This window comes from Nicotiana tabacum, chromosome 1 (assembly GCF_000715075.1).
Source record: "Nicotiana tabacum cultivar K326 chromosome 1, ASM71507v2, whole genome shotgun sequence".
Lineage (NCBI taxonomy): Eukaryota > Viridiplantae > Streptophyta > Magnoliopsida > Solanales > Solanaceae > Nicotiana > Nicotiana tabacum.
Genome location: NC_134080.1, coordinates 149,979,971 through 149,997,386, shown reverse-complemented (window position 1 = coordinate 149,997,386; position 17,416 = coordinate 149,979,971). Strand labels below are relative to the sequence as shown.

Genomic DNA, 17,416 nt, shown 5'->3' with positions numbered 1-17,416 from the left:
GGATTTCAGAAGATAATGATTTTGGACATTATTTGACCTTGTAACCACTTATTAAATTATATAAGTTTGAAAAATGAGTATGGGTCTCATTTAATTAATGATTATAAGAATAATAATCTCTCTTCTTTGGGTTTCTGAAGCACGAAATATGGCCAAAGATGAAATTAGTGCCTGTTGGTTCAGCTTTGGAAAAACAATTTAGTTTTCAAAAAAGAAACACAAAATATAGAACTAAAACCAATTCTTTGAAGGTCACACAGTTAGCATTACATATCTGTTACTGGCTCAACTCACAAAATTCTCTCTTCACAGAAGAGACCAGCTTGAAGACTAAATAGAGGGTTTTGTATAAAGAAGGCTATATGACTAACAAGATGAACTCAAAATTCTTATATTACAACTACTCATAATTTTTATATTACAACTGGTAAGAATTTAGCTGAATTCATCATGTAGGTAAGCATCCAATGTGACCTTTGCGTTAGTACAAGTCTTCTCAAAATTGGCACAGCTCCTGCAGCTATAATCGCAGCATGATTCTCACTGTCCATGCTCAAATTATACAGTATTGCTAGAGATGCTTCAACAGCTCGTTCACTCCCATTTTCGAGCAGCTTCACCAATGTAAATATCCCTCCCTCTGCAGCCACGGCTCTGGTGGAATTCACCACCTCTTCAGCGATTATTCTGTTGAGTTCTACAACAGCAGTCTCCTGTACTTCCGGTGAATATGAAGTCTTGATCTGTTCTACCAGCCTTGGGATCGTCTCATAAAGAGTTACCTCTAAGTTGATCGGATTATCATAGTCAAAATATGGACCAGAGAGATAGCGGAGCTTCAAAAGACAGGCAGCAACCCAGTCTTTGTGGTAAAGAGGGATGTCTGATTTGAGAACCTTTTGCAGTAACTTTGTGAAATGAGATGCATTTACTTTACAACAGAACTGCTCAAAGTCCAGCAGTCTTGTAAGTAGCCGGGATGCTGCAGATATCGCATGACCAGCCTCTTCAACCTCAAGCGCATGAAGTTCTGGGTTCTGCAGATCTATTTTAGATTCTGCATCTGCAATATCATGATGAATCCAGCAAGTTATTTATTTCCAATAGAACTTAAGACAAATATTCTCAAGTCTTGATAGAGGCTAGTATTTAGCATAGAATCCCCACACCACCAAAGTAAGAATATTGACTAAATATCATCAGATTATCCCCATAGAGGCTTGTATGTTTTCTTCGTTTAGCCAAGTAACATAGATTAGAATCTTTTTCCACCAGAACGAGCTATTAAATGGCTCACAAGTCAAACTATGCAGAATCATCTTTTAGAAACTACTTGAAACAGCCTCCAATATGCTGGCTACAATACATAAATCAAAGGACAGCATAAAAAGACACAAGCAAGTCTCTGCAGCCCATGAATGTGAAAACCCTGTGCCAAAAATTTCGTCTTAGATAAACAGATTAACGCAGATCACTGACTACCAAATTTATCTTCTAGTTTCCGTTTAAAGAATGATTTACTCAGTACCGACCTGAGGAAAACAGTGAACTGGTCACATATGTAAGAACTCTCAAGTCATCTGTAAGTCTACAGTTTTACGCGGTTACTAAAATTAACTTGTGGTGGTTAAGAATGAGCATTTCCACAGAACTGAAGAGAAATATATACTACATAACAGTAAAGCAATGAATACAAAAGGCACACCACTATTGTCAAGAACTTGGTACAGGTTGAGCACTTCTGGGAGTTTGGACATTTCCTCAGCAAAGAAGCTCAGAGACACATGAATAGTAATATTGGTGAATTTGCTAAAGCATACTCCGGGTATTTGAAGCACAGAAAAATAAGACGAATGAAAAAACTGAAAGGTGGAAACTAGAATTGTACCCAAAAAAGTGAGAGAGAGAGAGAGAGAGGCAATTGGCAAGTGAATGATAATAATTTGGTGTAAATGGAAGGTAAAATGTTTTGGATCACAACTGAATCCAAAAATGTAACCAGTACATGCCCAAGGTGAACTAGGAAAACTATTAATTTTAAGTTCATGGGGCATAATTTGTGGCCTAAATGCCAGAAAAGAACATCCTAATCTCCTACTTTAGTAGTGGAAGGCAGTAGTTTTGAAATTTACAAGCACATTGACATTCCTTGAAATCAAACAGAAACCATGGTTTCCTTGTTCAAGGTAGTATTCTCGAGAAGATTTCCTAAGACTTCCATATTACCATGTTATGTTGAACAGCAGCAGTGACAGACTACTCCGTACTTCAAAGAGGAATCAACAAACCTACTAAAAAGGGAAAAGTGAAGCCACACTTCTGATAGACTGGGCCTTAATGAGGATTGAGGGCAAGTAGTCTCTCATACCATTTAAAGTTTTCTGCTGGAAAACACCATCCAGCCCACTTTCTAGGTCAACGGACAGTATCTTTTCTGTGCATGGCTCAATAACTGCGGCAAACTCAAGAATTGAAGCAGATTTCCTCTGCAAATCTGGGGATGATGTCCTCATGATATCAACTAGGCGAGATAGAACAGCAGAATCTAAGAGATCCACCACATTGGCAGTTTCCAAGCTGCAAAAATGAAACTCAGAGTTTGATTCACCATGAAATAGTGAATTGATTCATCTTATATCTGCTGTAACACCAACTAGTATGAAGCACTTAATAGAGTCCTACATTCGAATATCTCAAAACTGATGAAGATGATCAACTGCTCGTCTGCAGCACAAATAAATGTCTTTTTGATGAACTAAAGATAATTGCAACATGAACAATGTTGTTATTATGCAACTTTAATTACATAATGCATTTACATGTCAACAAAATCATTTGGAAGAATACTTCCACCAAAATTGAGAAGGAACCAAAACTTCCCCAGATATGCCCTTTACCCTTTGTCTAGTCAAAATAAAATGAGGATGAAGGAATGAGTCTTTGAACCTAAGAGCATAAAGTTTACACAATTGTTTTAATTGTAATATCCGATATCCCAATAATGCATGTAGACATGATGACCATCACCTTTAAACATTGCGAGTTACAAATCAACATCAACTCAAACCACAATAATGCAAGTTCCAACTAGTGCCCCAACAAACTTAACAGTTTGGTCCTCACCCACCCTAAAACTCAAGCCCAAGTTTGCGATCTTAGAGCATGTAAGCCTTGGAAACGATTTGATAATCATACAACTATCAAATGTGGGATGGTTACCTTGTTACTTAACACTGTGTGCTAGCATTAAGAAAACTCATTATCTGGATCATCAAATGCAGTGAGCACTGCTGGAGATGTTACAATTGGGTTTCGCAGAGAGACAAAATTAAGAACACTCCTGAAACATCTTTGAGCAATGGACTACCATTTAAAGCTTCACATGACCACACATATAGAACCTAGGGAGAATCTAAAAAAGATATAGACCAGGTCACATTTGCAATCAAAAGGAATCCTGACTTAAACATTAGCAGCTCACAGCATCAATTTTCTCATTAGAGAGAGCCTCACTTCCATCTGCAGTTGTCTAGACAGAGTCCACATAAACTTAGTGCATATCTTATTGTTAAGTCTCGTATATGTGAAAACTAGCTTCTTTTGTGCACACTTCAGTCAGATGCCAAATTACTTGACTAAGTAGCATCAAAGTCAATTATAGGCAAGAAAAATGACTTAACAGCTCAGCTTCTATCCTTTCAACCCTCCTCGGATCCAGTTCAGTTGAAAGAACCACTTTTTTCCATTTACTAAGTTATGTTAACTAATGTGGTGCTTCCTGAGCCGAGGGTCTATTGGAAACAACCTCTCTATCTTCACAAGGTAGAGACTGCGTACACACTATCCTTCCCAGACCCCATTGTGTGCGGTTATACTGGGTATATTGTTGTTGTTGGTAAGTTAAGTTAACTAATCTCACTCATCAAATCTTACTTCATGAAGACTGAGTTCTGTGTAAACAATCTAAATGAGCTCCAAGAAGAACTACTGTCACATGTTTACAAAAATGTCATATAACCTCTACATTCTTGGTACTCGACATTTTTTTTATCAGGATCTGTTATTCAAAATTAGTGGGGATGAGTTTGTAAGTTCAAGCTCCTTCACATGACTTATCCGTGGTTTTAAAAGTGAAAGCGAGAAGTGAAGTGCACACTTCTTTAAAGTGAAGCGCACAAATTACGGAAAATTAAAAGTATCAAAATATGAATTTATTATTATTATTATTATTATTATTATTATTATTATTATTATTATTATCAAATTTCAATTAGAATAACTAATATCAACATTCAATAAACAGTAATTTCAATATTAATCTAACTCCTCAAATTTGAGATTTACCGCTTCTCATTGAAATCACTTTGCGCGTCATTGGTTGAAGCACAAACCTCTCTGAAGCGCATTACTTCACCCATAAAGCGATGATCCCTCAGTTCATCGCTTTAAGCAACAAAGAGATGACTTTTGATAACACCCTGACTAAGCCTAGGGTTTTACTGTAGAACCATGTTAAAGCTCCTAGTGAAGTATACTCATCCAAAACAACTCTTTCCCCTTCCTCTCTGGCCATGTTAACAAAGGAAAGAGCCCAAGTACTGGGTGTTATAGCTTGGAATGTGAAACGTGAAAGAAGATATAATTCCAAAACAGTTGATTGATATCTCTCCGAAGGTGAAACGCGAGGAATTACTTTCTTGTCAACATTCCCGAAAATTCCTGCACTTTTGGCAATTATCCAGTTAAGCTAAAATCAGTTATGTTAGATATCAAGTGAATATGTGTCTAGATTTATACACGTCAAGATTCATTACACTTGTAAGGAAAATCTTATAGAAAATTCTAAAGGCTACTGTAGCATATTCTCTATTTAATTGCAGAGGAATATTTACTTACCTTATAAGGATAAAAACGATTAACTACCATCATAGCTAAGACTCCTATAAGGAGCACCTCTAATACATTGTTAATAAGGTCAATGAGAAGTATTTTTGCTCTATTTTGACATGGTAACGGAGCAACTACGATCTTGGTAAAGACACAAATAGCTTCTGCTACTGGCGGTGGCACCAACCAACGTGTGCTACCTGCCGAGCCAAAGTTTTTTCATTTTGGTGCCCAACCCTGCTCCTCTTTCTAGAAACTGGCACCCTACTCTGTAGATGATTGATCAAGCGTTTCTTCTCTCTCTACGATCATCCAAGCACCGTTCATTTCTCTGGCGACCGGAACTGCAACTTTTTAAATGGCTGGCAAACTCTTTTGATTTTTGAATATCTAGCTCTACCAATTCATGTCAAACTGATACACCATATCTCTTTACAGTCATTGAGAATCCTTTTTTTGTGTAGTGCAAGAAGTACTATTTGTGCAGTACCAGCGCATTTTCGGAGAAAAGAAATCTGGTACTGCTTTTCTTTTTGGTGATTGTGCACTATCATAATGGATATTTGCCTCAACATTTTATGTACTCAAGTTGGTTTCCCCACTTTGATTTTGAGGGAACCAGTTAGAATATCAAGTCAATACGTGTCCAGATTCATCATACTTGAATAAGGAAAATCTTATAAAATGTTCTACAGGATACTTAGGATATTCCTATATAATAGGATTAGGAATGAAGATATTCGAGAGAAGGTGGGCGTGGTCCCCATAGAAGACAAGATGCGGGAAGCAAGACTCAGATGGTTCGGGCACATTCAGAGGAGGAGCACTGATGCACCAGTGAGGAGGTGTGAGCGACTGGTTGTGGTGGGCACGAGGAGAGGTAGAGGGAGACCTAAGAAGTATTGGGGAGAGGTAATCAGGCAGGACATGGCACGACTTAGGATTACTGAGGACATGGCCCTGGACAGGGAATTGCGGAGGTCGAGCATTAAGGTTGTAGGTTAGGGGGAAGTTGTGAATATTTCTACAGCGCACTAGAGCGAGACTAGCCAGTTAGGAGTTAGTCTTAGGATGCTACTGATCAGCTACTGATGCGGGGCTTTATCTGTTGGATATTAGTATACTTTCCATCTTTTTCGTATTTCCTATATTTCTTATATTGCTGTTATTTTGTTATTTTATGTTATGTATTTTATGTTATTTTATTATGAGTCTATTGATAGTACTAATATATCGTCTCTTGTTGCTCTCTTGAGCCGAGGGTCTCCTGGAAACAGCCTCTCTGCCCCTCGGGGTAGGGGTAAGGTCTGCGTACATATTACCCTCCCCAGACCCCACTTGTGGTATTATACGGGGATGTTGTTGTTGTTGTTGTTGTTGTTACCTCATTATTATAAAGATTGATTACCGACCATATTATACACAGCCTAAAACTCTTATATAAGGAGCACCTCTTGTACATTGTCTAGATATGTATAAATCTGGACACGTATTTACTTGATATTCTAACAAGTTACATTTTGGTGACTTTAGATGCGGATTCCACTAGGAAAAGACTCAATTCTCAAGTATTGGACTAGTAGAGAAAGTGATCCACATCCCTTAAGGTGAACACTCCACTTTACATAACGGGCTACGAAAACAGAGTGTATAAGGGATATTAGACACCCTGTTACCCTCTTCCAAACCCACCCCTGACCAAACCTAACTGGCTGTCTTGTGAGTTCCTTAATGTTTAGTCTCCCTTCCTGCCCAGCTCAATCAGCCTCACCATTCCCTCCCTCCCACTCTTCGGCATCAGATATCCAAAATCAAGAGCCTGTTAATGTAGCAAGTGATTGTTGTTATAGTTAAGACTCAGATATCCCAAATAAATAATTGTAGGCTCATTAAAAAGCTCTGCAAGACTGATATCATGGGAAGCAGGTATTCATGAACTAAAAAATTCAAGATCAGCATGGAACACATAGATACAATAGGGAGGGAAGGACTACAAAACATGGAAACAAACATGAAACCTGGTTGTTGATGCAACTTTCTCATTTTCATTTCCAGTCAACCCTGCATTTCTTGCTGCACTCCATTCCTTTGTCGACCCATTAACTGGTCCATAATAAAACTGAAGATAACCCAGAAAGAAAAGAGTCACTCATAGAGGTTGTAGAACGAATTTGAGCTCCCTCGAAGAACTAAAGAGTGATAGCTCCAGACCTTTGATTTCATTTCTTTGCTAGGATCTAGGATCCGAGTAAGAATATCCAATATCTGTGTAGGAAATAATATCATTTTACTTCTGTGGAACAAGAATATGACTAATCAACATTTTAGATATAAAATAAATTGCATTACCATATTTGTCAAGCTTTTAGAGATCTCCGAGTTACTGAGCAAGTAAATCAAAGAATGCAAGACATTTTCTGCTTCCATTCTTTGGCATACGTCATTACTTCATCCAGAAAGACATGAAACAATATAATTAGCCATAGGTGCACGTTGAACAGGATAGATTAACTTATTCTTAAACCAAGGAGAGTAAAAAACAGGAACACAAAGTGCATAATGAATTCTGTTCCAAACTCTTTCAAGCTATAGTGTGAACTTTAAACCATCTAATACAATATGGAAGAATTACACTTAACTGCAAGAATGAGAGAATGAAAGTTGTGACAAGCTGAAAAAGTACTACGACAAAGTTAGTAAAAGTCTGTGTGTCAGCAGCATCATAATTCTAAATAATCTTTCTAACAAACGTTGGTCTGGCTTCGAAGAAACACTTTTTAAAGAGTTTTGCTTACTATCAAAGCAACAGAGAAAAAAATCACATTATGGCAGAAGAATTTTGCTCAAAAATGCATGGACCCGATCACTAGGCCCTTAACATTAAGGTCCAAAGAAGGAAAGTGAACTTTTTCTGCTACGTGCTAAGCAGAAGATTTTAAGACATTAAAGGGAGTTAACCCTCGGGGGTTGGCCTGGTGGCAATTGACTTGAGCCTTGGGGTTTGCTCCCTTTCAAGGTCTCAAGTTCGAAACCCACTGGGTGCAAACAATTTCTGAGGGCCATCGGACTGGGTAAAACCTGAATTAACCGTGGTGCACTTGCGGGAAACTCCTTGCCGAGGGCCTGTGCACCCCCGGGAATAGTCGGGGCTCGAAGAGACTCGGACACCCGGTGCAAATCAAAAAAAAAAAAACATTAAAGGGAGTCATACAGATTGAAATATTTAGCTGCAACAAGTCATTTATGTCTCATAACCATGGAAACAAAAGAATTACAAGACAAATTTAGCAAATAACAGCAAATCTAATAGAATCACAAGAATTGTTAATTGAACAAGTTGCTTTACAGTAAGATCCTTTTAAGAGCTTAGTCCAATACCAGAGCCATGAATCATATTTGCTCCAAAGTAAGCACATAATGGAGGAAGAATTCACCTTTTCTAAAGTGCAATTATCAGATGATTACGCCCCTAACATCAATATTAAATAAAGGAGAGAACTTTCACGGCTCACTGCTGAAAGTAAATCAATGAACCTTTACCACAGAGCCATAATCACATAGGACATAATTAGATAAGTCATTAATGTGTCTTAACTACATGGAAGAGTATAACATGTTAAAGTTAATATGATAACTACCTGATAGATAGCCTCTCCAGAGCCCGAATAACAGCTAATTTAACAGTGTCACTAGGATGGTTAATTAGCCGAACAAGAGGGTTTATAGCACCTGCTTCTTTAAACGAAACCTGCATTTGCTCATTAACAGATACATCTGCAATGGCCTCTGCAGCTCTAGCAATAGCTGACTCATCTTCAAGTCCAAGAATTAAAACCAAGCGAGCCACGCCATCCATCCACGGCAAAAGAGTAAACCTTGGATTTGATGAAAGTTCACCACTGGATATATTATCTTCTTCCATTTCTATTGCCCCAATACGTGCAAGAAATTGCTGTTGAGTGCGTCCTACCATTGCCTTCATCTTTGCTTCCTCAATGTTTGCATTCTTATCCTCAATATTTAATCCAAGAAGTAATTCAGAGGCGCCATATCTTGAAGTTTTTGGGTTCTGGTCAAGTTTCGTACCATCAGGCAAAGAAGGCCATGAATACAGAGCTGGCCTGAAGGACTTGTAGGCAACTGCACCAACTAAAGGGACCAGAAGAAGACCTTCCTCCATGATAAGAATCTTGCTGTACTCATCTTTAGCAAGTTCCAGCAACGCATTCCTCGCTTCTTTTCTAATGACCTTAGATCCCTCCACCTCATTTTTCAAGAGCATTGCCTGCACAGCTCCAAGGTAATGAAATTCTCTGAGCTTCAGTTTTGCGGCATCAAAGACATTAACCACCGAAAATGGATTAAAAAATCCAGCCCTAAATATGCCACAAACAATAATAAAAATGATAAAAACTAACTTCTTTTCTGGAGGACATTGCAGTAGACTTGCAACAGATTCAACAAATTAACAATGTTTTTATAGATCAAATCACCTACATGTTATAAGCAGAAGATGAGACTAAGAAGCGTTAGACATTCTTGCTTAATCCAACTACGTATAACAATCTCTTCATGAATGCCTTACTAGTGAATTACATTGTCAACTTGTCTGATCTTTTACATGGTTTGTAGAATTACATGTATATCATGAACCATGACCTTCATTTCTTTCGATTTCTACTATGTATCTATTTCGTTTCCCTCCCTATCCTTGTTCAAGAACCAACTAATTATATTTTAGATCTTTTCTGTATCTATTAAGAGACAAAATGGAGCAACTTCCCTGATTCGACTCTCTCTCTCCTACACGCCCTCTGAATACAAACGGTCTAATTCCAACGGTAAGCTTTGCGGTGAACTTCGCCAGCACCGGCACCGGCGTGGACGGGTAAGCCAGGTAAGCACACCCCTCTCTCTCTCCCCCTCTCTCTATCTCTCCCTCCGCGTTTCCCCTTTCCTTCCCCCCTCTCTTTCTGCCCTCTTCTTAACCCTAGCAGGGGCTAGGCCGGCGAGCAACGCTACACCGGCGCCGCTCTTGTTTCCGGCGTCAACCCCAACCCCTTCTCTGTGCTTCCCCTTCTTCTTTGTACTTTATTTTTGTCGCCCTTCTTCTTTTCCCGGCGTCGCTTCACTGTTACAGGTTCGTCATTGTTTTCCAGTGAGTCGGGCCAGCAGCAGATCTGTGTGTCACAGGTGGTGACGGTGACAGTCCAGCATTTGTCTCTTTTTCTCGATTCCGTTGTGTGTTTGTGTGTTTTCTAGGTTGCACTTTGTTGGACGTTGGGGTTCGTGGGTTTTACAGGGTCCGCCATTGTTTTCCGGCGAGTCGGGCCAGCAGCAGATCTGGTGTACGAGCAAACCAGCAGATCGGTTACGTTGGGAGGTGTACGAACAAACTCAACAGAGCAGGCGGGTTGGTTCGTAGTCCTAAGGGCTGGACGTCGGGTCCCACAGCATCAGGAGTATAGCAAGTCGAAAGTTCAAGTTCTATCCGCGGGAATTGGTACCTCCCCTCACCTATTTGTTTAAGTTAATTTGTTGCTGTAGTAGTTTAGGATATTTGTCACATTCTAGTTTATAGCTTTGCTTGTTTGTAGTTGCATTTTTGTCTAGACCAACGTAGGAATAACGGTTGTGGTTCATAATGGCAGAGTAGGGTCATGTCCTCGGGGTGGCCGGGGTGGGCGGGTGGTGGGGCGGGGGGTAGGGCACGGGTCATGGGGTGGGACGGGGCCCAGAGGGGGTAAAGGCAACAAGGGAGCCTGTAGGTTGAGGATTGGATCGTGGAATATAGGGACGTAACAGGTAAGTCCATAGAGTTAGCGAAGATTCTCCGGAAGAGGAAGGTCAATATAGCTTGTGTTCAGGAGACCAAATGGGTAGGATCGAAGGCGAGGAATGTGGATGGGTTTAAATTGTGGTACTCCGGACGCGTGAAGGGCAAGAACGGAGTGGGTATTTTGGTGGATAGGGAGCTTAGGGAGTCAGTGGTTGAGGTTAGGCGGGTGAATGACAGATTGATGGCGATTAAGTTAGTAGTTGGAGGGAGCACTCTGAATGTCGATAGCGCGTACGCGCCGCAAGCGGGCTTGGGCGAGGAGGTTAAGAGGCGCTTCTGGGAGGGGTTTGATGAGGTGGTGCGGGGTATTCCATCAACGGAGAAGTTATTTATAGGAGGGGATTTCAATGGTCATATTGGGTCGTCGGCTGGGGGCTATGGCGACGTGCACGGTGGCTTCGGCTTGGGGGATAGGAACGTAGGTGGTGTTTCTCTATTGGATTTCGCTAGGGCTTTTGAGTTGGTGATTGCGGACTCTAGTTTCCCGAAGAGGGAGGAGCATTTGGTTACCTTCCGGAGTATGGTGGCTAAGACCCAGATTGATTATATCCTCCTCAGGAGGTGTGATAGGGGGTATGCGAGGATTGTAAGGTGATCCCGAGTGAGACCCTCGCGACTCAACATAGGCTCCTGGTGATGGATGTTGGTATCGTGATAAAGAAGAAGAGGTTTGTACGGGGTCAACCGAGGATCAGGTGGGGTGCTTTGGCTAAGGATAATGCGCATGAGTTGGAGGGGCGGCTGTTGGTTATGGGTGCCTGGAAGAGTAGTAGGGATGCTAGCGCTATGTTGACGGCGACGGCGAACTGTATTAGGGAGGCGGCAAGAGAGGTGTTAGGGGTATCGAAGGGCTACTATGGCGGGCACCGAGGCGACTGGTGGTGGAATGGTGTGGTCCAAGGTAAAGTGGAAGCAAGGAAACTGGCGCACCTTGCGTTAGTGGAGAGTACCGATGAGGAGCAGAGGAGAACAAACAGAGTGAGGTACAAGGAAGCCAGGAAAGAGGCAAAATTAGCGGTCACAGATGCTAAGACTGTTGCGTTTGATCGTTTGTATGAGGAACTGGGGGCAAAGGTAGGGACAAGAAGCTATTTCGGCTGGCTAAAGCGAGAGAGAATGGCTCGTGACCTGGATCAAGTGAGGTACATCAAAGAGGAGGAAGCCAGAGTATTGACGGAAGACTCCCATATTAAGCATAGATGGCAGACGTACTTTCATGAACTTCTGAATGAAGAGGGGAGCAGTAGCATCGTTCTAGGGGAGTTGGGACACTCCGAGAGTCATCGTTACTTTGGTACTGTAGGCGTATCAAGGTTGAGGAGGTAGTGAAAGTTGTGGGTAAGATGAGTCGGGGCAAAGCGACAGGACCAGACGAGATTCCAGTAGAATTTTGGAGGTACGTGGGTAGAACGGGCTTAGAATGACTGACTGGGTTGTTTAATGTTATTTTCAAGACGAAGAGGATGTCAGATGAGTGGAGGTGTAGTTTGATAATTCCACCGTTTAAAAACAAAGGCGATATCCAGAATTGTAACAATTATAGGGGCATCAAGTTGTTAAGCCATACCATGAAAGTTTGGGAGAGGGTGGTGGAAGGGAGGGTGAGGAGGGCGGTATCTATTTCTGAAAATCAGTTCGGATTCATGTCGGGACGTTCTACTACGGAAGCTATCCACCTAATAAGGAGGTTGGTGGAAAAATACAGGGAGAGAAAGAGGAATTTGCACATGGTGTTTATTGACCTAGAAAAGGCATATGACAGGGTCCCTAAGGACGTTCTTTGGCGGTGCCTAGAAGTGAAACGGGTGTCGGTAAAATACATTGAATCGATAAAGGATATGTATGATGGAGCTAAGACTCAGGTCAAGACTGCGAGAGGTGACACTGAGCTTTTTCCGGTGATTATGGGGTTACACCAAGGATCTGCGCTTAGCCCTTTCTTATTTGCTCTGACGATGGATGCCTTGACACACCATATTCAAGGGGAGGTGCCATGGTGTATGTTGTTCGCTGATGATATAGTTTTGATCGATGAGTCGCATAGCGGTGTTGATGAGTGATTGGAGGTGTGGAGGCAGGCTCTGGAGTCCAAAGGTTTCAAGTTGAGTAGGACCAAGACGGAATATCTGGAGTGTAAGTTCAGCGGTGTGTCAAGGGAAGCGGACGGGGTGGTGAGGCTCGACTCACAAGTCATCCCCAAGAGAGAAAGTTTCAAGTACCTAGGGTCTATTATCCAGGGTGATGGGGAGATCGACGGGGATGTCACGCACCGCATTGGGGTGGGGTGGATGAAATGGCGGTTAGCATCTGAAGCCCTATGTGACAAGAGGGTACCATTGAAACTCAAAGGTAAGTTCTACAGAGCGGTGGTTAGGTCGGCTATGTTATATGGGGCTGAGTGTTGGCCAGTTAAGAATTCACATATCCAGAAGATGAATGTAGCCGAGATGAGGATGTTGAGATGGATGTGCGGGCATACTAAACTGGATAAGATAAGGAATGAAGTTATTAGGGAGAAGGTGGGCATTGCTCATGTGGACGACAAGATGCGGGAAGCGAGGCTTAGGTGGTATGGACACGTGCGGAGGAGAACCATAGATTCCCCGGTTAGGAGGTGCGAGCGGTTGGCTTTGGCAGGCACGAGAAGAGGTAGAGGGCGTCCTAAGAAGAATTGGGGAGAGTCGATCAGGCAAGACATGGCGCGACTCGAGATTTCGAGGACAAGGCTCTTGATAGGAAAGCGTGGAGGTCGAGCATTAGGGTTGTAGGCTAGGGGTAGTTCATAGTTTTTCCCTCTTTGTACAGGGTAGTCTGATAGAGTTATGCCTAGGTCTGCTAGCGGTATATGTTATGTTCACACTATTTTGTTATTTTTCATATGATTTTATTATTGCACTCCCTTTCACCTATTTGGTCTATTTTAAGATATAATTATCACTTCTCTTGCTTTTTTTGTTGTTACCTATCTCTCCTTTCGTGTCTTTTTGAAATTATTTTATCTCTTGTTGAGCCGAGGGTCTCCCGGAAACAGCCTCTCTACCCTTCCGGGGTAGGGGTAAGGTCTGCGTACATCCTACCCTCCCCAGACCCCACTAGTGGGATTTTACTGGGTATGTTGTTGTTGTTGTATCTTTTCTATATCTATTTTTTTATAACCGTGATGTCTGGGCCAGCTTGCGCGCACCTCGACTAATTCCACGGGATATCGTACTACCTCCCACCATCTTTTCTGTATCTATTAAGTTCTATTAGGTTCTTTCCTCCCTATCCTTGTTCAAGAACCAGCAAATTATATTCTAGATCTCTTTTTCTTAATGGCACATGGAAAATCCTGGAGTTCCAGAAGGTAATAAGAAAAATTGACGTATCCAAGACGAATACAGAGGGGAAAGTCACCAGATAGGTTCTCTCTTCTCTGAAATTGAATTGAAGTAAATATAAAATATCTTCTGAACACGACAACTCTGGTTGGTCTTTGATTCTAGCTTTTTGCAGAATGTCCCAATAGATCCTCGGACAGTGACAGGTGGACAGCTTTTTTAGGGGGCATGGCTTCCAAAAAGGAAAAACAGGACCTAGATCAACTACCACTTTAGTAGGATACTAGCTGTGTCAACACCACCTTGCTATGAGACCGTTCGAGGTAAAAAGTTGTTAGGGCACAGGCATAAAAAGGGAAATAAGGCATACAAAGGTTTTCCTCACGTAGGATGGGATTGGCATGCGAGCAACAAGGAAAAAGTGGGCTTACAAGTTTGAGAACACTGTTTGAGCAATCACTGAATCAGCCTTTACGATGAAGAAGAAAGATAATTTTGGGGTCAACATATTGCTGTGCCATTAGAGCTCACAGTCACTACTCACTTGAAGGTATAACCGGTGACGCCCAGATCAGAATAGCATTTTATCATCATCCACCGACCACCACCATCTTTTAAAGCAAGTTCTAACACGGTTCATCATAAAAAAGGTTACCACATGAACCTGAAAGAATTGGGCCAGAAACCCCATTTTATTGGTTCTTAGAACTCCCATATCAGTAATGCGTCTCACCAATATGTCCCCAGGTAGCAATTCAAAGCTTTCATCAGTGACTGAGTCCTTCTTTGCTTTATGGAACCTTTCATCTGCTTTTCCTTTTTCTACCAGTCTCCTTGTCTGCTTTATTTTAGTTTGAAACTTCCGAATTGGCTGTACAATTCTTCTGAAATATCGACTCATAATGATGGATGAAGGTGGTAATTATGTACGTTGAAGGTGGTAAAAGGAGACGACGTAAACTTAAAATTACAGGAAAGCTATGTCAAAGGATTTACAATCGCTCCTAATAAATGTAGACATAGTTAAGAGCATAACACAGCAGAAGCAAGGATACCAGTCCTGTTTTTGGTTAGACACTCAAATATCTATATAGAGATAAATATGAGATATAGAGAACCTTTATAGCCTATTTGGCCAAGCTTCTTTTTGGCTAAATGTGCCTTTTTTGGCCAAAAGTATGAACCACTTTTTAAAAGCTTGGTCAAACCTAATTGATGCTCAAAAGCGCTTTTCGAATTAATTAGCCAAACACAACTGCTTCTCACCAAAAGTACCTTTTTAAAAACACTTTTCAAAATAATCTAACTTTAGAAACTTGGACAAACAACCTATATTAGTTTTAACGAATTAATTTGCATTAAAAACCAAATCTTTTTGTTCCTGTTTTTCCTACCGGAACAAAACGGACCTGAATAGAGCTTAATGGATTCAAAGGATTCGTACAGCTGATCCCGGCTAGTATAGGATTGAGGTGTATTGATTAATTGAAATAAAATTTTCGCAATTCTTAAACACTCATAAATATATTCAAGACCAATTGATACCTACCCAAAGAAAGTGTAAGAACACGAATCAACCGGTCTTATTGTCTTACCAGTTTTGGGATGACACCTGCTTCAACCATATTCTTGTGATTAGAAACAGTCAATGCTAAATTAGCCAAAACCCTTCCAGCTGCCTCCTTCACTTTCACTTCTTCATCCTCCAGAAACTTTATCAGTAAAGGCAGGAGATCAGAATTGGCAATTTTGTTTCTGAGTTTCTCATCCACAGATAAATTCCATAATGTACATAAGCTTTGCTCCTTCACCTGCAGAAATAAATTCAAGCTTGTGCCTCAAATGCTTCTGACAAAAAGACATGAGGACAGAAAAAATGAGGTAGATTTTGCACATTTGGGGAGAGGGAAGAACGTCGCAAGAGGCCGTTTATCTCTTCTATTGCACCACTATCTGCCACAAGCTCTCTGTACATATTCACTGAGGATATCATCCTCAAAAGACCAGCAGCAGCTTCACAAGCAGCATCAGACTCAGACCTTAGAAGGTTCACAGTCAGATTAACAGAACCCCGGAACTGCATTAACATATCAACACACTTCTTCCCTCCAAGTGAATACTTCCAGAGAGCAATGACTGCCTGTTCTCTATCTAGAGGGTCATGGTCCAAACCAAGCATCCGAACAAACAAGGCAATGTAACCATCACCTGTGTTAGATGAGCTATCCTTTAACTTATCAACATCCTGTAAATGAAACAGGAAGATTCATCATCATGTACACCTAAGCAAAAAAACTTGATGCAGATAAGCTCTGAAAGAGTTAGTGAAAGAAAGATCACCTCTAAAAATGGAAGTAGTCTCAACGATTAAGTAGACATTAAGCAAACAGGTTTATTTATTTATCTCTAGGATTAAGAACTGGAGGTTAAAGTTGTGTTTTGTAAACCGAAATTTCCCTATAAGAGAGAAATATGATCTATATAACATTCACAAATGAGTTTGGAAACTCATAGCATGACAGAGTAGAGACAAAAGGCAATAAGAAACTAAAATACAGTAGGAGAAATAGGGGGTAAAGAAACTTCACTTGGTGAGGGTTAACATAAACTTCACCCCCTCCATCACTGCAGGCCGCCGTGAGACCTAAATACAACCTATGGAAGTTGTAAAACAATGAATTATGAGCTTTTCTTGTTCTAACTGTTACACTAATAACTCCTCCAGGGGTTTGCAACACTCGATAATTGGGTGGCTTGAGCAAGAGCTGTGCTGGGATTGTTAAGGCCATGTTTGGTATATGTCAACAGAATTAGAGTTTTTAGTTTGAGTTCCCTGTACTCTTCTGTACTGATAATGGAATGTACCAGTAATAAACCAGAGTGACGATGTTGTAAAGAGATTTTTCTCTCTCCACCAAACTCCCCCAAGTTCATTTACTGGGCTTAGCCTAAATGGGCGCCATTAAGGGGAGGGTGGACTGGGGTTATTTACAGGAATGGACACGAAAATTACTCAAATTTTCATGTGATAGCCCAATTTTGCGCCGCCTATTGATTTTAGGAAAAATTTCATAGAATAACTGGGCTCCCTACTTTTCAATTTTATAACTTATATTTTAATTTACAACCAACTAGTCCAAAAATAATAGGTTAATACTCAACGTTCAATTCCAATAGATTCTCGAAATTACTATTTAATTTTTAAAAAAAGATTGCTCAAGCTTTTAAGTTAATTTTCGAATCAGTAACTGTGACTCAATTATTAGTTCAACAAACCAAATCCATTTGGGTGGTGAAAATTAGATTTTTAACAAGCTTAAATATGTGGATTTAAATTCCGAATTTGATTTTGTGAAAAATTTGGAGTGGG

The 17,416-nt window shown here is 40.8% G+C and overlaps 1 protein-coding gene across 3 annotated transcripts; it reads right to left on the bottom strand.

Moving 5' to 3' along the window:
- Nucleotides 1–226: 226 nt before the first annotated feature.
- Nucleotides 227–17,061, bottom strand: LOC107812016 (uncharacterized). 3 transcript variants are annotated; one of them, XM_075254036.1, is made up of 9 exons: nt 16,635–17,061; nt 15,941–16,291; nt 15,642–15,857; nt 8,526–9,172; nt 7,237–7,333; nt 7,099–7,152; nt 6,906–7,006; nt 2,369–2,577; nt 227–1,063 (listed from the first exon to the last, which is right to left on the bottom strand). In XM_075254036.1, exons 1-9 carry the CDS (start codon nt 16,833–16,835, stop codon nt 414–416), a joined length of 2,526 nt encoding a protein of 841 aa, XP_075110137.1. In that variant the 5' UTR covers nt 16,836–17,061; the 3' UTR covers nt 227–413. The 3 variants fall into 3 exon arrangements, with proteins under 3 accessions (XP_075110137.1, XP_075110145.1, XP_075110139.1); XM_075254044.1 differs by having other exon boundaries at nt 227–1,429; nt 16,635–17,010; XM_075254038.1 differs by lacking the exon at nt 16,635–17,061 and adding an exon at nt 16,387–16,480.
- Between the last annotated feature and the right edge of the window lie 355 nt (nt 17,062–17,416).

Excerpts from the sequence above, each read along its gene's own strand:
- LOC107812016 (XM_075254036.1), bottom strand. The coding sequence starts at position 16,835 with ATGGCCTTAACAATCCCAGCACAGCTCTTGCTCAAGCCACCCAATTAT. Across the intron at positions 9,173-15,641 it reads CAGGTGTCATCCCAAAACTG|GCAATGCTCTTGAAAAATGA; the intron begins GTAAGACAATAA and ends GGAGCTGTGCAG. Across the intron at positions 7,153-7,236 it reads CTAAAAGCTTGACAAATATG|ATATTGGATATTCTTACTCG; the intron begins GTAATGCAATTT and ends TTTCCTACACAG.